The sequence below is a fragment of the Schistocerca americana genome, chromosome 6 (genome assembly GCF_021461395.2).
Source record: "Schistocerca americana isolate TAMUIC-IGC-003095 chromosome 6, iqSchAmer2.1, whole genome shotgun sequence".
Classification (NCBI taxonomy): domain Eukaryota; kingdom Metazoa; phylum Arthropoda; class Insecta; order Orthoptera; family Acrididae; genus Schistocerca; species Schistocerca americana.
The window spans coordinates 120,214,434-120,241,693 of NC_060124.1; the positions used below are offsets into that span (position 1 = coordinate 120,214,434).

The 27,260-nt window shown below is 39.1% G+C and overlaps 1 protein-coding gene across 1 annotated transcript in view; it reads right to left on the reverse strand.

The window, feature by feature from the left end:
* Positions 1–27,260, reverse strand: part of LOC124620004 (dynein beta chain, ciliary-like) — a 588,564-nt gene that overhangs the window by 456,858 nt on the left and 104,446 nt on the right. The window contains exons 8-9 of the mRNA XM_047146668.1: positions 11,320–11,485; positions 11,018–11,141 (exon numbers count right to left, since the gene is read on the reverse strand). Of these exons, the coding sequence (XP_047002624.1) occupies positions 11,018–11,141; positions 11,320–11,485 (290 nt within the window). The remainder of the gene's footprint in view (positions 1–11,017; positions 11,142–11,319; positions 11,486–27,260) is intronic.

The following is a 27,260-nucleotide window of genomic DNA, read 5'->3' on the forward strand; positions in this document are numbered from 1 at the left end:
ATCCACAAGAGGTTGAAAAATGTGTATGGAGATGCTGCTGTCAATTGTAGTACAGTTAGTCAGTGGGCAAGCAGGTTACGTGATGAAAGCCGATACGGCAATATTGAGGATTGTCCTCGCAGTGGCAGGCCTTGTACTGCACATACACCAGACAGTGTGCAGAGAGTTAATGAATTGGTGACTCCTGACAGATGCATCACAGTGAACGAATTGTCATGCTACATTTGGATAGGGGAAGGAAGTGTTTGCAGAATACTGAAAGTGTTGGCATTAGAAAAGGTTTGTGCCAGGTGGGTTCCCAGGATGTTGACAGTGGCTCACAAAGAAACAAGAAAAACGGTATGCAGCAAACGTTTGGAACAGTACGAGAATGGTGGAGATGAATTTCTTGGAAGAATTGTGACAGGTGATGAAACATGGCTCCATCGTTTTTCACCAGAGACGAAGATGCAATCAATGGAGTGGCATCATGCAAATTCACCCAAGAAAAAAAAAATTCAAAACCACACCTTCTGCGGGAAAAGTTATGGCTAAGGTGTTTTTCAATTCTGAAGGACTCTTGCTTGTGGACATCATGCCAAGTGGAACCACCATAAATTCTGATGCATATGTGATGATACTGAAGAAATTTCGAGCTCGACTGAGTCGTGTTTGACCACATCGGCAAAAGCAGGATGTTTTGCTGTTGCACGACAATGCACAGCCACATCTCAGTCAAAAAACCATGGAAGCGATCACAAAACTTGGATGGACAACACAAATACCCGCCTTACAGTCCTGACCTGGCTCCATGTGACTATCATCTCTTTCGGAAACTGAAAGACTCTCTTCATGGAACAAGGTTTAAAGATGATGCCCCCCCCCCCCCTTGTGCATGCTGCCAAACAGTGGCTCCAACAGGCTGGTCCAGAATTTTACTATGTGGGTATACAGGCGCTGATTCCAAGATGGCGTAAGGCAGTTGAGAGGGATGGAAATTATGTGGAGAAATGAAAATATTGTCCCTAAAGGATGTATCTACACACTGTAAAACTTTCTAACATGTAGAATAAAAGATGGATTTTTAAAAAAATAGTGTGAATTTCTTTTGGAGTGACCCTCATATAAAGGACAAAAAAATTGTAACTAGTGACATTTATTGCAACTATATGATACCATAAGATTTAGAACACATTGCTGAACTGGCACAGAGAGGTCAATAGTGTGTTCTGGAAGGAAATATGGTCACAGAAATGGTGCACAAGTTGCACCAAGGGGTAAGAAGCAATAACTGGAGTAAACAGAGAAACAACTTCTAGTCGTTAGTGAAAATGAAGGGTCAAAAATAACTATAAGGAAAAGGAAATGTGGCCAGTAGTGTGTACTTCTACTACAGTGAAATAGCAAGTTCATAAATTTATAAAAAGTCCTAAACATACTTGTTGTTGTTGTGGTCTTCAGTCCTGGACTGGTTTCATGCAGGTCTCCATGCTACTCTATCGTGTGCAAGCTTCTTCATCTCCCAGTACTTACTGCAGCCTACATCCTTCTGAATCTGCTTAGTGTATTCATCTCTTGGTCTCACTCTTCAATTTTTACCCTCCACGCTGCTCTCCAATACTAAATTGGTGATCCCTCGATGTCTCAGAACATGTCCTACCAACCGATCCCTTCTTCTAGTCAAGTTGTGCCACAAGCTCCTCTTCTCCCCAATTCTATTCAATACCTCCTCATTTGTTATGTGATCTACCCATCTAATCTTCAGCATTCTTCTGTAGCACCACATTTCGAAACCTTCTATTCTCTTCTTGTCTAAACTATTTATCGTCCACGTTTCACTTCCATACATGACTACACTCCATACAAATACTTTCAGAAATGACTTCCTGACATTTAAATCTATACTCAATGTTAACAAATTTCTCTTCTTCAGAAACGCTTTCCTTGCCATTGCCAGTCTACATTTTATATCCTCTCTACTCCTTTACTACTTTAAGTGTCTCATTTCCTAACCTAATTCCCTCTGAGTAAGTTGTAGTGGTGACTGTAACCTAACAAATGACAATGTTCTATCTTTTATGCCTTATGACAACTGCAATTACTTACGTTTTTGTTTCATTATTTGATCATGCTTTTCCCCACACCCTGAGACCAACTGCAAGACATGCATGTCATTAGCTGATTACCCTCAGTTCTGATATGAAGTCTGCTCTTGTTTGGTTCCCCTATACTATTTTTTTTACAGGCACTATGATCTACACATAAGCATTTTTGCTCTTTTTCCATTAATGGATTTATTATTGCATCACATATAGTTCTTGTATCTTTAGGACCACAGCAATATGCTGCCTACACCTACTTATTTGACGCTTGCTAATAATGTGGCAATCATAAGCATGTATCATTTTTTAATCTTTAAATTTTTAAACTTTTCTTTCTTACATTTTGATATTCTTTTGCAACTTGTGCAGCCTTCTGAAGAAGGATATTAGGTGCCTACAATCGGTAAAGGAATAAAATTTCTGTACACTCTCGTGAAGAAGGGCACTAGCTGCCTAAAACTAGTAAAGGAATACAATGTCCTTCGTGCAACTGGTTGCTGATTGTATCAACAGACAGACAGGCAGACAGACTGTTACTGAAAATGGATAAAATAGTAAATGAGGAACTCTTGGATGTGTACTGTTCGATTACACTGCAACAGGACACTTTTTGTGAATCTGTGGACAACATGAATTTGCCATGGGATAAGCTCCACTCTGTAGCATCAGAAGACGCACCATATATGACCTACTGTCGTCAAGGTTTTGCCTCCTGTTTAAAAAAAAAACTCAAATTTGAATATGGGAAAGATATTTTGACCATTAATTGCTTCACTCATCAAGAGCAATGTGTGCTGAAACAGTGGGACCAGCTGATGTAATGAAGGTGGTGGTCAAGAATGTGAATCTTGTATGGCACCATGGTGTAAATCACCACCTATTAAAATTATGCATGAAGGATATGGAAACGCAGTGTGGGGTCATTCTTTGCCACAGAACTGTTTGTCGCCTTAGTTGGAGAAAAAGTCTTGATGTTTTCCTTGTCATTCTTGAGGAAATATCTCTCTTTCTCAGAATGAAAGGGATGAAATGCATTGTCTAAAAGATTTATAATGCGTATCAGACCTTGTGTTCCTAGTTGACAGAACTATGCCTTTCAACAATTTAAATGTGTCATTACAGACAAAGAGCCTGCTAATATATGACATGCACAACCAAATCTGAGAATTCTTGGAAAGTTAGATTTGTTTCAGAGGTGAATTAGTAATTGAATTTTAACAGTCTTTAATCATTTGGCTTCTTCAAGAGTATCTGAAGGCCCCTTTTGGTGGTTACCAAGCCAAGTTACAGCAGCTTGCCATGTCTTTTTAAACATGATGCTGAGAGTTTGCCATTTTCAAAATGGAAATAAAACTGTTCAGCACCCCTTTCTGTTTCACCCAATAATTTGCCATCATCACTTCAGTTAGAAGCAACAGATCTGCAAAATTCAACTTTTCTTAAAGACAAGTTGTGCAACAAGCTGAATTTCTCACTGGGGTACCATTGATTTCAGCAAAAACATTTCCCAAACTACACAAAAAGCCACACAGACCATGTCGATGGTTGAGTATACCTACTCATCTGAGCAACTTTTCTCAGCAATGAAGAGAATAAAAACTAAGGAATGATATTTTCTTCATGACGTGACAATGCATTAATGCTCTGAACACCTGGTATTTCCGCTATTGTTTGAAAGCAAAATGTTAAATTCCTGAAGCCCAATAAATATATTCAATTTCTTCTGAAACAGTTGGTTCTTATCACTTTATTATTTCCTAGTTTCCCAGTGTAGTGTGATGCTATATCACAGCAGCTAACAGTACAAGTAGAGCTATGTGAAATTCATAAATGCTATAAGTGTGAAATGTTTTGAAAGTGAAAAAAAACGGTTACTCCAACACTACCTGGGTATAGTGGGTCCTGATTTCGGTCAATTTCAAATTGCGATAAAGTGTAAGACTGGCATATTTCAGCAAAGTTTATTAAAATTAGTATATTTCTGTGCAACTTATAACTTACGGGCTAGAACATCTGAATATACAGACACTAGACTTGTACCGTTTATAATATGCTCATGATTATATGTGAAATAATTACAACTGCAGACAAATACTTGTTACATAATTACATATATGACAGATACAATGTTCTGCTAACCTGTCCAATACACACATTTATGCAAATCGAGTTACCACAGAGTAGATAAAACAACATGTGTCACTGAAAAGTGAACACTAAACCAATGATGTTTTATTTGTATCTGGATAGAATAATGAAAAAATAAAAGTGAGGCAAGAAAAAAACATCAAATTCAAGATAGATAGTAGAAATTCCCCCCCATGAACCATGGACCTTGCCGTTGGTGGGGAGGCTTGCGTGCCTCAGCGATACAGATGGCCGTACCGTAGGTGCAACCACAACGGAGGGGTATCTGTTGAGAGGCCAGACAAACATGTGGTTCCTGAAGAGGGGCAGCAGCCTTTTCAGTAGTTGCAGGGGCAACAGTCTGGATGATTGACTGATCTGGCCTTGCAACATTAACCAAAACGGCCTTGCTGTGCTGATACTGTGAATGGCTGAAAGCAAGGGGAAACTACAGCCGTAATTTTTCCCGAGGACATGCAACTTTACTGTATGATTAAATGATGATGGCATCCTCTTGGGTAAAATATTCCGGAGGTAAAATAGTCCCCCATTCGGATCTCCGGGCGGGGAATACTCAAGAGGACGTCATTATCAGGAGAAAGAAAACTGGCATTCTACGGATCGGAGCGTGGAATGTCAGATCCCTTAATCAGGCAGGTAGGTTAGAAAATTTAAAAAGGGAAATGGATAGGTTAAAGTTAGATATTGTGGGAATTAGTGAAGTTCGGTGGCAGGAGGAACAAGACTTTTGGTCAGGTGATTACAGGGCTATAAATACAAAATCAAATAGGGGTAATGCAGGAGTAGGTTTAATGATGAATTAAAAATTGGAGTGCGGCTTAGCTACTACAAACAGCATAGTGAATGCATTATTGTGGCCAAGATAGACACAAAGCCCATGCCTACTACAGTAGTACAAGTTTATATGCCAACTAGCTCTGCAGATGATGAAGAAATAGATGAAATGTATGACGAGATAAAAGAAATTATTCAGGTAGTGAAGGGAGACGAAAATTTAATAGTCATGGGTGACTGGAATTCGTCAGTAGGAAAAGGGAGAGAAGGAAACATAGTAGGTGAAAATGGATTGGGGGGAAGAAATGAAAGAGGAAGCCGCCTTGTAGAATTTTGCACAGAGCATAACTTAATCATAGCTAACACTTTGTTCAAGAATCATAAAAGAAGGTTGTATACCTGGAAGAATCCTGGAGATACTAAAAGGTATCAGATAGATTATATAATGGTAAGACAGAGATTTAGGAACCAGGTTTTAAATTGTAAGACATTTCCAGGGGCAGATGTAGATTCTGACCACAATCTATTGGTTATCAACTGCAGATTGAAACTGAAGAAACTGCAAAAAGGTAGGAATCTAAGGGGTTGGGCCTGGATAAACTGAAAGAACCAGACGTTGTAGAGAGTTTCAGGGAGATCATAAGGGAACAATTGACAGGAATGGGGGAAAGAAATACAGTAGAAGAAGAATGGGTAGCTCTGAGAGATGAAGTAGTGAAGGCAGCAGACGATCAAGTAGGTAAAAAGACGAGGGCTAGTAGAAATCCTTGGGTAACAGAAGAAATATTGAATTTAATTGATGAAAGGAGAAAATATAAAAATGCAGTAAATAAAGCAGGCAAAAAGGAATACAAACGTCTCAAAAATGAGATCGACAGGAAGTGCAAAATGGCTAAGCAGGGATGGCTAGAGGACAAATGTAAGGATGTAGAGGTTTGTCTCACTAGGGGTAAGATAGATACTGCCTACAGGAAAATTAAAGAGACCTTTGGAGAGAAGAGAATCACTTCTATGAATATCAAGAGCTCAGATGGCAACCCAGTTCTAAGCAAATAATGGAAGGCAGAAAGGTGGAAGGAGTATATAGAGGGTTTATACAAGGGCGATGTACTTGAGGACAATATTATGGAAATGGAAGAGGATGTAGATGAAGACGAAATGGGAGATAAGATACTGCGTGAAGAGTTTGACAGAGCACTGAAAGACCTGAGTTGAAACAAGGCCCCGGGAGTAGACAACATTCCATTAGAACTACTGATGGCCTTGGGAGAGCCAATCATGACAAAACTCTACCATCTGGTGAGCAAGATGTATGAGACAGGCGAAATACCCTCAGACTTCAAGAAAAATATAATAATTCCAATCCCAAAGAAAGCAGGTGTTGACTGATGTTAAAATTAGCGACCTATCAGTTCAATAAGTCACAGCTGCAAAATACTAACGCGAACTGTTTACAGACGAATGGAAAAACTGGTAGAAGTGGACCTCCGGGAAGATCAGTTTGGATTCCGTGGAAATGTTGGAACACGTGAGGCAATTCTAACCTTAAGACTTATCTTAGAAGAAAGATTAAGAAAAGGCAAACCTACGTTTCTAGCATTTGTAGACTTAGAGAAAGCTTTTGACAATGTTAACTGGAATACTCTCTTCCAAATTCTGAAGGTGGCAGGTATAAAATACAGGGAGCGAAAGGCTATTTACAATTTGTACAGCAATCAGATGGCAGTCATAAGAGTCGAGGGGCATGAAAGGGAAGCAGTGGTTGGGAAAGGAATGAGACAGGGTTGTAGCCTCTCCCCGATGTTATTCAATCTGTATATTGAGCAAGCAGTAAAGGAAACAAAAGAAAAATTCGGAGTAGGTATTAAAATTCATGGAGAAGAAATAAAAACTTTGAGGTTCGCCGATGACATTGTAATTCTGTCAGAGACAGCAAAGGACTTGGAAGAGCAGTTGAACGGAATGGACAGTGTCTTGAAAGGAGGATATAAGATGAACATCAACAAAAGCAAAACGAGGATAATGGAATGTAGTCAAATTAAGTCAGGTGATGCTGAGGGAATTAGATTAGGAAATGAGACACTTAAAGTAGTAAAGGAGTTTTGCTATTTAGGGAGTAAAATAACTGATGATGGTCGAAGTAGAGAGGATATAAAATGTAGACTGGCAATGGCAAGGAAATAGTTTCTGAAGAAGAGAAATTTGTTAACATCGAGTATAGATTTAAGTGTCAGGAAGTCGTTTCTGAAAGTATTTGTATGGAGTGTAGCCATGTATGGAAGTGAAGCATGGACAATAACTAGTTTGGACAAGAAGAGAATAGAAGCTTTCGAAATGTGGTGCTACAGAATAATGCTGAAGATAAGGTGGGTAGATCACGTAACTAATGAGGTGGTATTGAATAGGATTGGGGAGAAGAGAAGTTTGTGGCACAAGTTGACCAGAAGAAGGGATCGGTTGGTAGGACATGTTTTGAGGCATCAAGGGATCACAAATTTAGCATTGGAGGGCAGCATGGAGGGTAAAAATCGTAGAGGGAGACCAAGAGATGAATACACTAAGCAGATTCAGAAGGATGTAGGTTGCAGTAGGTACTGGGAGATGAAGAAGCTTGCACAGGATAGAGTAGAATGGAGAGCTGCATAAAACCAGTCTCAGGACTGAAGACCACAACAACAACAACAACAGTAGAAATTCACAATCGGCAGCTTATAAAACTTTACTAGATGGCTTCAAAGAGTATGTCTTCTTGCTTTCCTGCATGTGAAGTATAGTAGAGTAGAATTTTTGAATTTGATGCTTATCAATTTCTTGCTTCACTTCTATTCACTTCATTCCATATCCAGACAAAAATTCACGATCCTTGCACTAATCACAGAAACATTTGTCGGAAAAGTGGCAAACATGATATGTGGGAACTATAGCTTGGCATGGGCATTCCCCAGACCCCTAGAAGTGATCGGTAGTAGTCAGCAACAGTCGTGAGACTTGGTGATGTAATGATTTGCAGATATTCATCGCCAAGTGTACAGAATACTGTTAGCAGGTGCTGACTGAGACAGATATAGTCATCAATTCAGTTTGCAGGAGCAATGCAATGCCTATCCGAAAGAAGAAGGGTTTTACATTCACAACAAAAATTCTTCTGTGTGTCATTTTTGTAATGTGCAACTCAACTGGGAGAAGAAGGAAAATTTAGAAAAATACAATTGAAAGTGCTAGGCATAAGGCAAAAAATGCATCTGCAGTCACTGCACGAACTTGGTATAAAAAGCAGACTTCTACTGGTGAGATGCTAGATAATCCCATAAAAATGAAAATGTGTTTAAAGACAAACATTCCATTGACTAAACTAGATAATAATGAAGTTAGGTCATTTTTAATAAATATATACCCAGTGCTGGTTGTATACCGAGTTCAGATAGACTTTGTCAAGAATATGTCAGACAGTCCAGTAACAAAATGAATGAAGAAATCAAAGATGCTGTGAAGGGAGTTCCTATTCTGGATAATACCAACAAAATTTGTGACACAAATGGCAGGTATGTAATTGCAGTTTTATTTTCGACAATGATTTGTGCTCATGCCCTGGTAGCCACCCTAAAAGACTACAGCATTAAATATGAAAACGTTGCGGGACTAACATCAGACTCTGCTGTGTACATGGGATATTGTTTTGACACACTTAAAATATTGACTGGAGGCAATTTAATACATTTCAAATGCTGCATGTGGGCAAAATGAACTTAGTTGGTGACATCTTCCTAAAAGAATTAAAGGAGCTAAATTTTACTGCCAGTATGATGAAAATGGTGTTTCTGCACTCAAGCAAAATGAAAAGTGCATTTCTTCAGTTCTTTCAAGAGAAATTTCCTCACCTGCAGAAAAAAAACTTTTCCCTGATCCCATAAACATGAAATGGAATCCTTGGTTCCATGCAGTGCAGTACTTGGACACAAACTTACCAGCAATCACAGAATTTTTCAGATAATTGGAACAAAAAAATGCTTCCACTGAGTTCATTCGTGATTATTTAAAACTGAAGCTGCATCAGATCTACTCATCTTACAGAATAAATTTGTGAGTGACATACGTGCTAGTACTGTCAGTTTAATTACAGCACTAAATGGCGTGACTCACCCACTTGCACAATTGTGAAGGGGAGGAACTTGTGAGTAGCAAATTACTATTAAAAAAAGTTGTGAAAGTTGTTTTTCAGCAGGCACTATTAATTGTTTTGACATGTTCCAAAATGAGGCACAGAAAGTATCTGCAAAAAATTGTCTCAAATCTGCTGCTATGAAAAACAACATTGACTAGCTCTTCAATCCTGCAGTTTGTGGTGCATAGCTTAGTTTGAATGAATCTCCTGTTGTTAACATAGCAAAAAAAGTTCCACAAGTTGAAAGCATTCCATCAGACCATTTTTGAATAAATACAATGCATTAGGAATAGCTGCTTTATCTGCAGTTCGGGCACTTGTCAATAGTGTGGATGCAGAGAGATACTTCTCAACATACAATTTAGTTGTTGAGTGACACGAGGAGGTCAATGATGCCAGATACTATTGAAACAACTTCAGCGATGGCATTGAATAGATCAACATTTGTATAAAGGCCTATAATGTGTGTTAATTTGAATGAGAACTAATACTATGGTGTTGTTTACAGAAACAACACCCCATATTTTTTGTTAAGAAAAGAATACTGAATAGTGAGAAAGAAAAAAAAAAAAAACTCAAACTTTAAGGTAAGAATTTTGTGTGTATACATTGTTTAGGATCATTTAAATGCATAAAAATACCAAAAAATATAAATACTAAATTTGAAGTTCAAAATTCTAAGTTTTCGACGTTTCTCTGCTAATTTCACATAGCCCTAAGTATGAGCTTGGCAATCACATAAGGTGCACTCAGCTGATCACAAGGCTCGCCATACTGTGTGCTGACCCACTTGACTATTCACACTGAGTGACAGTGCTCTGCAGAGCAGGAAGCGCAGTAGCTGGAACAGCCTGCTGTAAACATTTTTAACTTATTCATTTTCCATGACAGCAACTTACTTCATCTGAGTAAATGCTTCCAAGACAGGCACAGCAGCTTCTCAAGTTGCAAAATACAATGTAGAAGCTATCATGTAAGAAAGTACTGATTATGAGAGAGTTCTATACTGAAAGCAAAATGCATTTTTGTTGGGACTTTTAGTCCTGGAAGTAGCCAAAGTGGTGTTTCTCAAACTAGCAAGAAGTGACACAAAGTCCAAAATCCTGAGCAGATCCCCAAATGCATTATGCAGAATAATTATACATTACATACATGCTCTGCAAACCACAGTATAGTAACTCAGTCCAATTGCTTATGGAGTGTGGAAATAATGACAGCTTAAATGCCTCTGTGCATGATGTAATCAGTTTACTAAATTCTTCACAGTCTCTAGGGGAGCTGAAGAAAATTTTTAGTTTCTTCACCAAACACTGGTTCTTGAAACTCTACAAGTATATGCTTGTAGGATAACTGGTGCCAAAGAGAGTCTGTCAGTTCAAGTTAGAGTTCCGTGATGCTCTCCCACTAGTGAAACAAACCAGTGACCGAGTTGCCCATTTTTGAATACTTTCAATATCCACTGACTTTTTTGTATTGGTTCCACATACTTGAGCAATATTCTAAGATGAAATGCACAAGTGATTTGTAAGCAGTCTCCTTTACAGACTGACAACATTCTCTCAGATCATTCCAATGAATCAAAGTCTGCAAACAGCCATACCTATGACTGAGCCTATGTGATCATTCCATTTCACGTCACTACAAAATGTTACATACAGGTATTTGTTTAAATGGATTAATTTAAATTGTGTTTCAATGATGTGTAGTCTTGGGATACTACTTTTCTGCATTTTGTAAAATACACAATTTGACATTTCTGAACATTCAAAATAAACTCTGATTTAAATATATCTGTATATAGGAGACTACGCAGAATTTATAATGCAGAACTTTGTTGTACATTCATACATACCACGAAGGCTTTTCCCAAACTTCTTACATTCTTGATCCATAGCCTCAACATCAATTTCTTTCCATCGAGTTGTTTTCCAGTCATCAATGTTTGATCGCACAACATTGATATAATCCCATAAAGTCTTGAAAGTTGGAAAAAAGAAAGGCATCAATATCAAAAAAGAAAGGCATCAATATCAATGTACAAGCATAGGAATTACTTTTAACACACTAATATGAATAACATATTAAGAAAACTAAAAGCTCAGTATTATCATTAAACTAAATTTTCCACTCAGTAATAAGTTTATTAACAAATACCTTCAACATAGCAAGATCCTTTCGACAAAGTGTAATTTGTTTGAATTCTGGCACATTAACTTCAAATAAATCAGCTTGTGATTTTATTTCCTCTAGTTGGGTCTCTAGATTTTTAAGTTCATTATTTGTAGTATTCATCAGGTTGTATTCATCCCGACAAGTATACCTGTAATTTTAATATTTGTAATTTAGCATTAGCTTGCTGTTTTGAACTCTTATCTATAGTACATGCTTCATGATATTATCTACTACTTCATACTGCTCACAGAACAAGAAAACATTATTTAATACCGATAATAAATAGAAACATATTTTTATCAGTGCCTGGATGACAACAACTGCTAATCAGTACTTTTATTTAAATAAAAGAACTTAGTATCTAGTTTTACAGTAAGCAGGGATACACTATAGAAAAAATTTTGAGCTCAAGGCAGGATAAAGGGATAAAGAAATGAAGTTGAAACACACACACACACACACACACACACACAGACAAACATGCATATTTTAGGTGAATAGTGGTCTAAATTAACGTATGTAGTTTTTACCTTGCTTCCAGATTCATATCTCTAAGTCAATACTTGTCATCAGCCAGCTCAATGGAAGGACTACATCATACTATTCCACTCATGGCCCATGCCACTTCAAATCCTGAAGCCTGTCAGCAGAGTTAGATCACATCAAGTGTATCTTTAGCCAGAATGCTTACAGCAAGCAACAGACTGTGTATACTGCATTACCAATCAGTTGTGAATATGAAAGGCTTAGAAACTCTGGCAGATGTTTCCAAGTTGGCAGCGTTTTTGCCTTTACAAGAAGCATTTCAAACAAATTAGTCATGAAACTTCCTGACAGATTAAAACTGAGCTACCCAAGCACGACTCATAACCTGTCCCCACAGCTTCAGTTCTGCCAGTACCTTGTCTCCTACCTTCCAAACTTCACAGAAGCTCTTCTGCGAACCTTGCAGAACTAGCACTCCTGGAAGAACTAGCACTCCTGGAAGAAAGGATATAGCAGAAACATGGCTTAGCCACAGCCTGGGGGATGTTTCCAGAATGAGATTTTCACTCTGCAGCAGAGTGTGCGCTGATATGAAACTTCCTGACAGATTAAAACTGTGTGCCAGACTGAAGCTCAAGCTCGGGACCTTTGCCCTTCGTGGGCAAGTGCTCTACCAACTGAGCTACCCAAGCATGACTCGTGACCTGTCCTCAGAGCTTCAATTTTGGCAGTGCCTCGTCTCCTATGTTCCAAACTTCACAGAAGCTCTTCTGCGAACCTTGCAAAACTCACACTCATGGAAGGTAGGTTACTGTGGAGACATGGCTTAGCCATAGTCTGGGGGATGTTTGCAGAATGAGATTTTCACTCTGCAGCGGAGTGTGTGCTGATATGCAGCTTCCTGACAGATTAAAACTGTGTGCAGCACCGAGACTTGAACTCGGGACCTTTGCCTTTCGTGGGCAAGTGCTCTACCAACTGAGCTACCCAAGCACGTCTCACAACCTGTCCCCACAGCTTCATTTCTGCCAGTGCCTCGTCTCCTACCTTCTCAGAAGTGCTTCTGTGAAGTTTGGAAGGTAGGAGACGAGGTACTGGCAGAATTTAAGCTGAGGGGATGGGTCATGAGTCATGCTTGGGTAGCTCAGTTGGTAGAGCACTTGCCACGAAAGGCAAAGGTCCCGAGTTCGAGTCTCAGTACTGCACATAGTTTTAATCTATCAGGAAGTTTCATATCAGCATACACTCCGCTAAAGAGTGAAAATCTCCCTCTGGACAATTAGTCATGTTTTGACAAACTATAGTGTGAACCATATATTCCAATGTCTCTTGAAAATCAGAGCCCTCTTCACATCTACAAAAAATGATATAGGTCTTGGTAAGGTCAATGTTTACTGGATGCCTTGCAGTTTTGGCTTGACATAAATAGCTTAATCATCATGGTCGCTGAAGATATTTGCATCAATCTCAACCATCACTTATGCTTACAACAGTGAAGTAAATTTACAAATGTTGAACACTGGACCAACAATGGTCATTCTCCATAAAGTACACCAGTACAAACTATTTCTACCTAATGGGACAATGGATTATCAGTTTTGCTTAAACTAGCATGTAGCCTTAAAAACTAGGATAGAGTGTGTTGTTTGAATTCTTAATTAGGCCCTGCTCTATTACTGGAGAAACAACAGAGGGAGTGAGTATACGCCATTATTTCATCTGTTAGTATTAGCATCAGTAATATTTTGGATGTAGTTATCTTATGTTGGCAGGTGATGTTTGTGTGCCCCATAAGAAGTTTGTATTCCCACAGAAACCCTAATGTTGTCTGTGTCAGCACAACCTCTGTTTTGTGGAGAGCATGAGCATTTAAAACACAAAGTTTTAGTGTGATACATATACTTGCCACCCTGATTTGGCTGAACTCATTAGCATGTTAGTACAGTCAACTGCCCTCACAGTCAAGCTGTAATCTCTAGGGTTTCTTCATTCTGTCACATCTTCTGATCAGTCTACTCCATTTCAGGCATTTTGTGGTATAAGAGATGGTCAAATCCACATTTCTCTTTCATCACATAACTTCATGGCAAAACATAGTATCAGTGGCCATTAACTCAATTTGGTCTCATTTAATTTAGTCCTGTACTTTGGGCATGTTGCACCTGTTTCTATGAACACTCTCATAAGCAAATGCTCAATGTTTATGAGACTAGCGTGTGTCCACATTCCAAATAAAGCTTTATAAATGTTGACGCTAAGTCATCACTTTTCCCAACTGTAGAAGACAATTTCTGTTGTTGTGTCTGTATGCACAATAATATCCAGAAGACTAGTTCAAAAGTTATGCAGCACAGATGCTTCTGTTCTAAACCTATTTAATTTGGGCAGAGTATACTGTTTAACAGACAATCTCTCGTTGAACAATAATATGCTTTCATCAATGTAAAGTTTTAGATACTGATGAAATGTGTTATGGAACACTGTATAAACTTTATTAACAAAATTTTCTAATTCTGAATAAACTATCTCTTTCATTACTGAAGAATTGTAACCAAAGTGAAACAATCACAAATTTAATGTAATGTTCTCTAGACAATTTCTCTGGTAACTGGAGTGTTCAAGAGTATTTTTCTAGACAATGGTTTGCAAATTTTGAGCTTTTACACACCGTCAGACAAAATCATGAAGGACACAGTTCTCAAGTCCTTTTTCTTTCGAGCTTTGTAATCTATAATGACACATTTCTGTTTTTATGTAAATAAAACCGACTGGTGTAAATAGCTACAGATTTCATCAAACCTTCTGTTACAAATGTCAGCAAAAATGACAGAAGCCTTGAACTCAAATGTATCTCTAAATTGTACTCTTTTCCAAGCATTTTGCTCTCATTGTCAGATATTTCTAACGCTAAAGAATTTTCTTCTCTTGTAGTAACAGATAGTTTTGCTGTAACAGCTGATGTTCTAGGTTCAGCACTGTTAACAGTCATCATCATCATCATAATCATAATTAAGAGTTTATCATCACTATTGCTTTTAATCAGAAGGTGCTTCAAGACAGATGCAATTTACCCTGAGAAAGCCTACTTAGAAATTTTCAAGAATCAATTATAAATGATAAATTAGGAATATACCATGACCACCTGTGTATTGCTCTCATAGGGACTGTGAGGACAAGATTACATTACTTACAATGCACCCAGAGACATTTACACAGCTACTTTTTCCTCAGTCTATATGTCCATTGAATGGGCAGAAGCCCTAATAACTGCTACAATGGACGGTCCCCCAACTATGCGCTTCACAGTGGTTCTGTAGAATATGGACATAGATGTAAATATTTTATTGAAAATTAATAACTGCTTCTCTGCAAATGGACTGTCACCACATTTGTCCTTTATACTGATATGAACCTGAGTTATGAGTGCAGATTGCCATTACAGAAGTGGGGACTAATCACACCTATGACACATACAAACTGACTTTGAACATTTTGTGATGATGAGAGACTGTGGGACTTAATGTTACATACTTTCTTAAATGTCTCATCTCTGTAATGTTTGCATTACAAGTAATATTAGGTTCTGGAGATTCTTTCATTCACTAATGTCTTATAGGATCATATTTTGGGGTAACTTGTCATTGAGGAAAAAAATGTTTGTTGCACATGAGCATGTAATAAGAGTAATGTATGGTATCCACTGTAGAACCACTTGTAGATAGGTCTGTAAACAATTGAGTATTCTGACAACAGGCTCACAGTATGCTTGCTCCCTCTTGAAGTTTCTTGTCAACAATAAATTACAGATTTAAAACAATACATATATATATAATACTAGGAAGGAGAAATGATACACACTATACATCACTTAGCACAGAAAGTAGTAAGGTATTCAGCCATAAATACTCTGACCATTGAACAGGTGCCACCCGATGTCACTATGGAAAACACGTGGTGGTTGCAACATTACTGTTGATCTCTGTGGCACCGCTACCCAGATGGCGCCACCAGGAGTGCTCTCTGAGGAGGCCACACCATCAGAATCCTGCATGTAATCAAGCCCCAGTCTTGTCTGAGCAAGCTGTAATTATACTGCACTGTTGATGCAGTGGCAGTATGTGCTAGTCAGTCTATTGGTTTGGTTCTCACTGTGGACTTGATTTACTGGTGTTCACTTTTTGGTTTCTATTAATAACTGGCTGGACTCTGACACTGTGAAAAGTGGTCTTGGTTTGGATTGCTTACTTAAGGACAGCTTCTGTTGCTCTGGGAAGGGTTCTGTAATGCATCTCAATTTGCCTAACAAACTGGGGTGACTCTCCATTAGTTTTGAGTGTAGGCTGACCTCACAAAAGTGGGGACAAATCATACCTGTGACATGTTCAACCTTGACTCTGAATATTTTGTGATGAAGTGAAAAAATGGGTCTCCAACCAAAGAACACTACAACTACTAGTAATGTTAACTGTGTGGGGTTATCAGGAGCTAACAGCAGCAATACTACAGGCAGTACAAGTATTAGCAAATGAAACAGATATGTCTTCCATGCCAGCCATGTTTACAGCATTTTCACTCTCTCTTACCACACTTACGGGTTTGCAGTTCATGAAAATGTACACACCATGTACTCTAAGGCCATTATGCTACTCCAAAGACTGTCCATGAGAGACATGCTGAAATTAAGTGATGAATCCAGATTAACTCTTCACAAAATTAGGCTACAGCATCTTATTGACCTTGCACATTGCAGAGGCATATTTTCAAATTACCTTGGATGTGACATCACAAGCTTACACAGAGCTCAATGCACTATACAACTTCAACCATTATAATCAGTTATCTTTCATGATCTAATCAGCCCCTGCCATATTACACCATTTTATGGTTCAGTTAGTATATGGTATTCCAAACTTTGCCGCATAACTCAATGAAATCTTGGTTACAGATGCAACTCCAGAGAACCACCTTCACAACCTCAAACTCTTATTCTAGAGTCTTCTAGCAAGATGCAACTTGTGTAATTGTTATTTCACACAACTGCCCTTGTCATATTTGGAGTTCAAACTCCCACACAGTGGACTCAAAGCAATGGAAGAATATGTAGCATCAATTTACAACATGCAGCCACCCACAAATGTAAAAGATCAACATGTGTTTCTGGGTAAAATATGCTATTATGGCCACTTTACTGCAAACCTAGCTGAATGCTTTCACCCAATGAAGCAGCTACAATGCCAAGATGCATGTTTAGAATTGTCACGTCAGTGTCAACAAGCTTTCCAGATTTTGGAAAATTGCATTATGTGGGTACCATGCATGAAAACATACACTCTTGGTCTGCTGCTGGAAATAGCAACCGATGCATACCCCATCTTATAGGTGCACTCCAGTTCCCGTGGCACAAACCACCTTATTGCGTATACTTCTAAGACCTTATTTGCCTCCCAGTAACCAACGCTACTCCCAAACAGAATGCGACACCCTCATTATCATATACACAATCCAGAAATTTGAATTATTCCTCTAGGGACAGAGATTTCATCTTGTCATGCACCATCAGCCATTGCTCACCATCTTTGGCTCTAGGCATCACCTAGAACTGCCCAATGTCTCCAGCACTGGGTGCTATATTTGCCTAATTTACGCTATTCTATCCACTATCTGAAACCTACATGACCAATTAACGTAAATACGCTGTCTCCATGAGACCTGATCCAGCTTTTGACTAACACCAATTGACGTGTTTCCAGCTTGATTCAAATTTGGATTTGGGCATTTCAGTTTTCCCCTTCATATCACATGACATTGCAGCTGCCCACCTCCTGGCCCCTATTTTCACCTGTGCTGGTAACAGTGAAGTCAACTGCATCTCAACCCATGGGTTCTGTTGTTGGTCTCAGACAAGGATCACTGTCACATCAAGATTCCTCCCTCTCTTTAGACACTAGTGCTCCTATACACTGCCATATGGGGCATGTCCCAGATGAAGGTTTTGCACAACAACACTTGTTCTTGCCCAGTGATGACTCATACATTGCAAACCTTGTCTGCGAATGTTCTGCCTGTCTGCCCCTTCAGCTGTGCCTCCCCAGTGTTCCTCTTCCTGGCCCAATGCTGTGGAGTAATTGAAGAATATCCACATAGATTTTGCTGGCCACTTTCTTGTGCTCCATGTGGTGGGTTGTGAATAATAACTATTCTCAATTCCCTTTGTGTTCCACATGTCATATGTCACTAGTGCTACCATTATCACAACCTTAGAAATTATCTTTGCCCTGGAAAGCACCCCATTGACTATGATTTCAAATAAGAAGGATAGCATTCAACAGTCGTTGACTATGATTTCAAATAAGAGGACAGTATTCACCAACCATGACTTTCAATAGTTTTATGCCTGTAACGAGGTGCAACATATTCATACCATGCCCTTTCACTTGGTCTCCAACAGTCATGCACAATGTTTTTTGTCTGCACTTTCAAGACCAACTCCACAAGGAACAATGTCCAACACTGCACCTTTGCCCTCTGTAGTTTCCTGGCAACTTACAGAGCCACCCCAACTCAAAGCTGCGGCCCAGTGTTTTATGATCAATATCACTGCACCCTCTTGTACATCCAGTGCCCACTATTGGTGCATATCATTTCTGAGGTCTCTCCCTTCTGGGTCGGCATCCTGTTGTGGTCCCATGAGTTCGGATGCTATCCAACCTGGCTCCATGGAACAATCTCTGCCTGCTATTGGTCCATGACGTATACCATGGCTGCCACCCACAGCCTTCAGCAGCATCAATTTTGTCGCCACCATCCTGGCGAGCAGCCATCTGCTTCTCCATCTCAGGCATACCCTCTGGTTCCAATGTGGGTCATGCAACTTCCATCAAGCCTCATCCTGCCTTGGCATTTTGGAGTGACGCCTAGAGACACTGCCAGACCATGCACCACTTACTTCTTCCTCTCAAGGCAGCTGCTGATTGCTGCAGGGAGGAAGGGGTGGAGTGGAGTGGGGAGGTGTGGATGGCAGATGTAGTGGTACCACCCGACATCACTATGGAAACCAAATAGCTGCTGCAGCATGACCTGTTGACTGCCATATTGCCACAACCCACAAGGTGCATGTCACCAGGAGTGCCCTCCGACAAAGTCAACTGTACCACAACACTGCATATAAGTCAGTCAAGAGCCCATCTGAGCCAGCTGTAATTGTATCACACTGTTGATGTACTAGAAGTCCACACTGGTTAGTCTGTTAGTTCAGTTCTCACTTAGGCTTGGTTCATGGGTTACCATTTGTCACACTCTGTTAGTAACTGCCTAGACTCTGACACTGTATGAACGGAGTTTGGTTACATTGTTTACTTAAAGATAGCCTGCTCTGTTCTTGGAAGTATTCTGCAACATATCTCAATTCGATAAATAAATCAGGGTGAGTATAGATTACCTTTACAAATGCCACCTACTCATCTACTTCCTTAGTAGTTGAATTTCTGAATGTGTATTGATATAATGTTTGTGTGTGTGTGTGTGTGTTTGTGTGTGCAGGCAAGCACGTGTGCACGCACTTGCACATGCTTACGTTCCTCATTGATATAATTGTGTGTGTGTGTGTGTGTGTGTGTGTGTGTGTGTGGGTGGGTGGGTGGTTGGGTGCACGCACTTGTGCAGCATGTTTATGTTCGTCATCTCCTCCTGAACCACTAGACCGATTTCAATCAAACTTGCTACTCTATTCCTTAGCGTCAGGCAATAATTGCTGTGCAGGGTTAAGAACCACATCCCTACCAAGGTTCAGGAGATATGACATCATAAACAATGATATGTGTGAAAAACAGTCGCAATGTACAAGACGTTTATATTTATTGCTTCTGTGCTACTAACTGTTCACAATAAACTTTGCAGGCCATATGCTCATATGCCACTAAATGAAGTATATCATGGTACCACACACAGTTCAGGAGACATCTCATAAATTCTATGATTACTGAAAAACTGTCAAATCATCCACAAAGTTTAAATTTATTACTTTCTGTCCACTAATTCCATTTGCAACACATTTTGCAGAAAGTTTCAACATACGTATCACACTGAATGTACCTACAAAATTATGGCACTGTATCACACGTAGCTGAGGAGATAAAACATCTCCTAAAAAAATTCTGGAACTTTGTCCACAAAATTTTGCTACCCTTCCCTTTTACTTATTGTGCATGATCTCCATCAAAATACTCTCCTCCAAAAGTGATACACTACTACTCCCATCACCATTTCCACTTCCGGAAGCAGTCTTGGTACGCCCCTTGCTCGATTGCACAAAATGTTGTCTGTGAATTTTCTTTTACCTCGTCTATTTTTGCAAATCTTCATCCATTCAATGGGGTTTTCAACTCTGAAATAGAAAAAAAGTCAGCAGGGGCCAGGTCTGGAGGTACAGAGGGTGAGACAACGCAGTGATTTGTATTTTTTGCAATAGTCACACACGAACTAGAATGAACTTTTGGGTGTGCTATCTTGATGCAAGAGCCATGAATTGTCTTGCCACATCTCAGTCTGTTTCCTTCTCAAATTTTCTTGCAGGCATTGCAATATGTCCCAATAATACCACCAATTATCAATTTGTCTCTGTGGCATGAATTCATTATGAACTAATCCTTCAAAGTCACAGAAAACTTTCAGCATGGCTCTGACATTTGACCTGATCTGACAAAATTTTTTTGGTCTTGGAGAATCTTTCCCCACCCATTATGGAGAATGCATCTCGGTCTCAACATCACAATTATAGACCCATGTCTCATCACAAGTTATGATTCTTTTCCAGAACATCTCATTCTCATCTGTGCGATCCAAGAGCTCTTCATCAAGTGTTGGGGGAAGGTCTTTCTGGTCTTGACTCATGAGCCATGGGACAAACTTGGCAGCAACATGATGCATTCTAAGTTCCTATGTCAGGATTTCATGACATGATGCAACTGAAATGTTACATTCTTCTGCAGTCTCTTGGACAGTCAGTCTTCAACTAGGAATCACAATTTGGTTGACATTCCTGACATGAGTGTTATTGGCATACGTCCAGCCATTTTTAAACCTATGAACTATTTGTGACACCAAGTATGACTTAAGCACTCATCACCATATGCTTCCTGCATCACTTGGTGTGCCTCTGTAATGCTTTTCTTGAGTTTCACACAAAAGTTAATGCAGATGCATTGCTCCTCTTAACTCTATTTCAAAATTTGCAAACTGTCCAAAATAATGTTCTACTCAATACAGCACTGAAGAGTAACTAACAGGCATACAACAATGAAACTTCCAGCAGTTACACATTAAACATAGTGTAATGAAGCAGAGTTGCCCACTGCTATTCTGTTTTGGTTTTACACTCCTTCAGTAACTTAGTTAAGCAATGAACTTTTATTTTTTTTCATTTTCACTACTCAGGTTCCGACTACAGATTCTGTGGCCTTCAGCCTCACAGTACAGAATTCAGAAATAGTTTAAATAAAATTCCCCTAGTAAAATCTATTATTTCAGTACATTCTAATGTCTATTCTGAAAGTAATGAGCTAATCAGTTTTATTGGAAATGCATACTATTAACAGTTATGGACAATGACATATATTGTGCAATACATATTAAGTAAAATTCGAGAGAGCTACTAGATCGAATTCAGCTACAAGACTGCATCCAAAAGAAAGCCTAAATTTTACTGATTCCAGCAAAGTGTTTAAATTAACCTAAAGTCTATTAGTTAAATAGATATTAAGACTTGAAATCTGTAGCCTGTACGAATTTCAGGGCCAGTTGTGACCAAACTACTAAATAATTCTGAGATCTGTTTCAATACTTTTGCTACCTTTATTTTTCTACGTAAAATGACTCCAGTCTCAACTTTGTAAGTGCATTAATTAAGAATTAAGTAAATTTGAATATGTAAAAATTATTGTTCAAGAGGACTGCCACAGTCATAAGTCGGGAATTCCCACGGCGGATGCATAAGTTAGTTCCGTGTATTTAAATAGATACAGCTCACTCATGTTATTTAAGTAATAAAACCCAATAGCTAACTTCAAAACCAATTAGAAAGGATCATTTAACCCTGGGAAATTACAAACTATAATATATTAACAGAAATAGCCAAATACTCAAGCACTTGGCTATATAAGGCCCGAGCTGGTGCAGTTCTCAGTTAGTTCTCGGTCAGATTCTCTTGGAGCAAAAGTGTGGCTAGTTGGTTAATTTTTCCAGTAATTGTAATTGTGAACATTGTTAAATATTGGAAGCTTTTGACCTACCTAATGTGATGATTTAGTGTAAGAGGTCTGGTCGCATGAATATTGTATGTGTGAGTGATAACAAATAAATCGCATTGTGGTTGTCATAAATGTTCAACAATGAGTACGGTCTTGACTTTTTGATTTTGGAATGCTTAATCTAGGATCCTGGCTTCTTAATTTCAGTGTGATTTATGTGAGATGGACGCAGCTACCGGGAAGACAATATTGAATAAGCAAAGCAAGGTAGGTAGGGAACACTGTGCACTATCTACTGGGTGAGGAAATGTTTCAATACCGGTACATCCGGTTGTGATGTGAACTTTAACTGGCACTAATAAATAAGGACATGTCCCGGCATGTTACAATAGGTATGTGCAGGGATGCCAAATGAATTTCACTCCAACACACCATTGATGTGAAATTATGAATGTTACGTAAATTTTTGAACAGACCTCGTATGATGTTATAAACTCTGAGATGTGTGAAAAGCTGCCACATCATGCATGACATTTAAATTTATTACTTCTTTGGTACTAACTCCATTTGCAAGATATTTTGTTGACTGTCCTCATATGCCACTGAATGTATCTGCACAAATATACCACTGTGCAACACACAGTTCACGAGATGTGACAAACACTGAGATACATGACAAAGTGCCACATCATGTATAAAGTTTTGATACATTTATTTTTTACTGTGAAGACGCTTCTACAGTCGAGTCAACTTAAGCAAATCCCTGACATCTGGCAGTGCATTAGTCCACTATAGCGCTATGAAGAGGCATTGACAGGCATATATTTATAATTGCAGACATGTGAAGCAGCTGTACTTATACATCTGTACATTACACATATTTTTTTCTATGACTGTTTCATAATTTCAAATGTGTTTTCATGAATACATGGAAATGAAATTATTTCTGTATTGCACTACAAACACAGCTCATTTTTTGTTTTAATTTTTAATATAAAATTGGTAACATGAATAATCAGGCAGTGAAAAGTTTGTCTGTTAGTAGTAAATAAAACATATCTTAACCTAGGGGTCACAACATTCACATGTTCATGATAGCCCAAAATTAAATACCTGGTATGGGCCACTGAAGAATGGGATAATTCCCTTTTCTGTACTGAAAACTACTGAACTTTGCAAAGTGTCTTGATATTACAGAGTATTTTCATACTTTCACATAGAGATCTTGCAATTGAACATACTTGTTCAGCATGAGATGTTTCTCCCCTTTTCACTAAGATGATCTATAAGTTTCTGAATGGTAAATTACATAAATGCTAGATTGGATTCAATAGTCATATTATCCAACTCCTACATTCTCCTTACAAAACTCTGTCAGATCTTTTGTTTTATTTTGGTGCTATCTGACTATAATTGGTGATATTAATATAATCAAAGCATCATATATAAACGTCATCTATCTGACATGCAATTAAGTAATCAGTGAGGATATGTATGTTTGAAAATACATGGAAAGAAACAAATTAAACACTTGAGATTGGCCCGACCACAAATAATTCATGAGTAGAGGTAGACTAAATGATACAAACATTATTCTATCAACTGCATCTTCTGTGAATTTATTTTCATATTTCTGTCATTTTCTTTCTGTGATTAATAAGATGTCAGAGATTTCTTGTACGTAAGAAGGGGTGATAATGAATAAATGGAAGACATTAGTTTTTCTTGTGGCTGTGGAGAAATGTGGAGAAAATATGGATAGCATCACAAAAATATATGTTGAACTTATACTAGCTGAATTCTCAAACCCAAATGCAAAGTTCTAAGATTGTTGAGTTGACTTGCTGTTTGGAGAATGATTCTCTTCTAACCACCAGTACAGATGCACTGTCCTTGATTGGCTATCATCACTGACATGTTACTGGTCAAATGCTAACATGTAACACAATAAACAGAGCAGTGGTCACACAGGAACAAACTGTAGTATTTTATCCAAATATACATGCTTGTGCCTTATTCTCAGCCACGCCAATTTTTAGCAATACTTCAATATTAATATTTGATGTAACCTTATACAGCAAGTGCATGTAATTAAACAGCACTTGCCTCCATGTGCATCAGCACAGATGGTGCAGCAAGCACTCTGCTGTTTGCCAAACAGCCATTTAGAAGCCAGCGTGCCACAGCCCTAGGCAGGCTACTATTCATGTGACAGATGTATATTCAATGTTAGAATGTGGATTAATGTACTCCTTGATTACGTGTGTTCGCACTAAGTACTACTTTGTTCCCAGTTCACTACGACCAATATGTTGGTGGAAGAAATTCTTCAATCTCTTGTTGAGCAGCAGTGAGTTTGTACCAAACAGCATCAGGCTCTCTCTGTGGCACTAAACAATTTGGCAGCATCATTTATGCTCCAGTGTTACCTGCCATTGATGCAACCCACATTGTTTCTCTGTATGATGATTCTGCGGGAGACTGGAATGCGTATGAAAGATGACCCCAAAATGTGTAAGGTTGTCTTTCTATCATTGATTTCTCCTCATATTTATCACCTTCTGTGTCAGCTGGCTCCACTTCACGAACCTGCCAGTCTCTCTTTTGATGAAATGTTTTAGTTGCTCTCTAATTATCATTGCAAGTGTTCACATGTTATTGCTGCTTGTGTTAAGTTCTACCATTGTCAACAGTGGCCACATCGGTCATAAAGGGCCTGGGCAACAGAACTTCATGACCTTAGTTGTCACTACCAGTTTGTTATTGAAGCTCACTGGGACTCAAATGCTGATTCGATGGTTTGTGATGCTATATAGTACAATTGGCTTCTGATAGAGAAGATGGTGAATGTGCTTTACAATGTGAACATCCCTTTCTCACAGAGGTTTTGATCATTGCCCATCATCTAGAGAAGCAGGAAATCAGATAGAAGCTTGGTGTGAGGTAGCCGCCATTGCTTCTCCTCCTCAGCCACCATCAATTAGCTCATGTAGGGAAGACAACATCGCAACCTTGCAACCATTTTCTACTTGAACATGGTGCAGCCCCATTTGGCCTTTGACCTTTTTAGTGGTGGATGATGCCAACATTGAAAAGTTCAAAATTTTTATCTTCTCTATTCCTGATGAAGTGCATCTGGTATTGGATCAAGTTCCCTACCAGCAACTAGATGCACTCTATTTGAAATATTCTTCCCTGTTTTAAGAAGGTCTAGGATGTGCTACTGATTTCAAGGCTCACATCACACTGAAACCAATGGTCACTCCCATATTTTTTGTGCTCACCCAATCCCAATATCTTTAAGGGTGAAAATAGAACTTGGTAGACTATGTTTTTGGGTGTTAACATTGCTGTCTCCTCTAGTGAATGGTCTACTCCACTGTTGAAACATAACTTGAACAAATCATAGTCTCACTTGCTGGTGTCAAGCATTTACATTAGCATGTAAATGCCATTAGGGCTTTGCCGCATCCTACCAATGTCACGGAGTTGCAAGTCTTTCTCAGAAAGATAGTGCACTACTATAAATTTCTTCCTGGTGCAGCCACAGAGGCTCAACTCCTTCATCCTCTCTTACATAAAGGTATTCCTTTTCAGTGGTTGCCCACCTGCGAGTATGTTTTTATCCCGTTGAAGTCAAAATTACATTTGGCACCTTGATTGGTTACCTTCCAACCAGACCAACATCTTGTTTTGACCACAGACACCTCCCAGTGTGGCCTTGGGGCCATTCTCATCCACAAATACACAGATCGCTTTGAATGCCTTATTGTGTATGTTTCCAAAACACTGAAATAGGTGCAACAGTGCTACTCACAGATAGAAAAAGAAACACTTGATATTCTGTATGTACTCAAAAACTGTCATGTTTTCCTCTACGGTTTTAAATTTCATCTATTTACCGATCATAAACCTCTGATTTCTCTTTTCCATCCTTCAGCATCTTTACCAGACTAAGCAGTCCATCACCTGAAACAGCGGGCTCTTCTTTTATGAACTGTAACTGTGAAACTCTTTTCCTTCTCACAGCACAACACACTAATGTGGATGCTCTTTCTCTATTGCTGTTTGGACCTGGTTCAGCATTTGATCAGGATGAACTATTGTATTTCCATTTACACATCAAAGTCCAAAGTGCCAGGGGTCATTTTCCCATTACCAGTTTTTGGATTTTGGTGGATGTCACAGCTGATCTTGTCTTATGTGAAGCTGTTCAATTTGTCCACCACTGCTGCTGGATAAATCACCGGGACAGATGTTGGATGCCTCGTGTAATTATTATGCTCTTTGTCATCACCTCTCTGTTCTTAATGGTGTGTTACTGTTGACTACTGAAGAATTGGCACCCTTGGTTGTGATCCTGTCCACATTGCAGTGTGACATCATGCCCCTTCGCCATCTGGATCACTGGGGTGTTTCTTGCACAAAATTCTGGCCCAACATCACGTGTTTTGGGTGGGAATTGGCAATGAGATCACGCATGCTGTGCCAGCCTGCCCACAGTGCACCACCCATCAAGTGACATCATGGGCCTCTCTTTCCCCATGGACCATCCCACAAATGCACGTGGGAGTGTACTCCTGCTGATTTTGTGGGTCCATTCCTTAGCTCCTTTAGCTTTTATTAGTTGACACCATCTCAAAATTTCCTTATATAGTTCATTGCCCCCTACATCAACAGCAGTTATGATCACGGCACTTGCAACATGTTTTCCTTGGAAATATTGCCATGTGCACTTGTGATGGACGAAGGCCCACAGTTTGTGTTCTAGGATTTTGAAGATTTCTGTACAAAGAGTGACATCTGGCATGTTACAGCCCCTCCAATTCATCCTCACTCCAATGATGAGGGACAGATGGTCCGTACTTTCAAAACACAGATGAAAAAATATATCACGTAATCTTATGTAATCTTCTCCTGAGGCAGCTCTCAATAACTTCTTGATCTCCTATTGGTTCACTTCAGTTGGAAACCATAGCCAGGAAAAATTGCTCCATTGCTGCCAGTCTCGTACACAGCTTCATCTGCTCTGACAGTAGCTCAACCACCTGCCACTGCCCGCCTTGCAGCAGTTCCATCAAGGCTTTGACAGGCCTGTGGGTTGGCTGGAGACATATGTGGATACCAGTAGATATCCATCACTGCCAAGGCCGCCATCTCTGCATCATGTGCATCCCTGAATGCTTGGTGTCA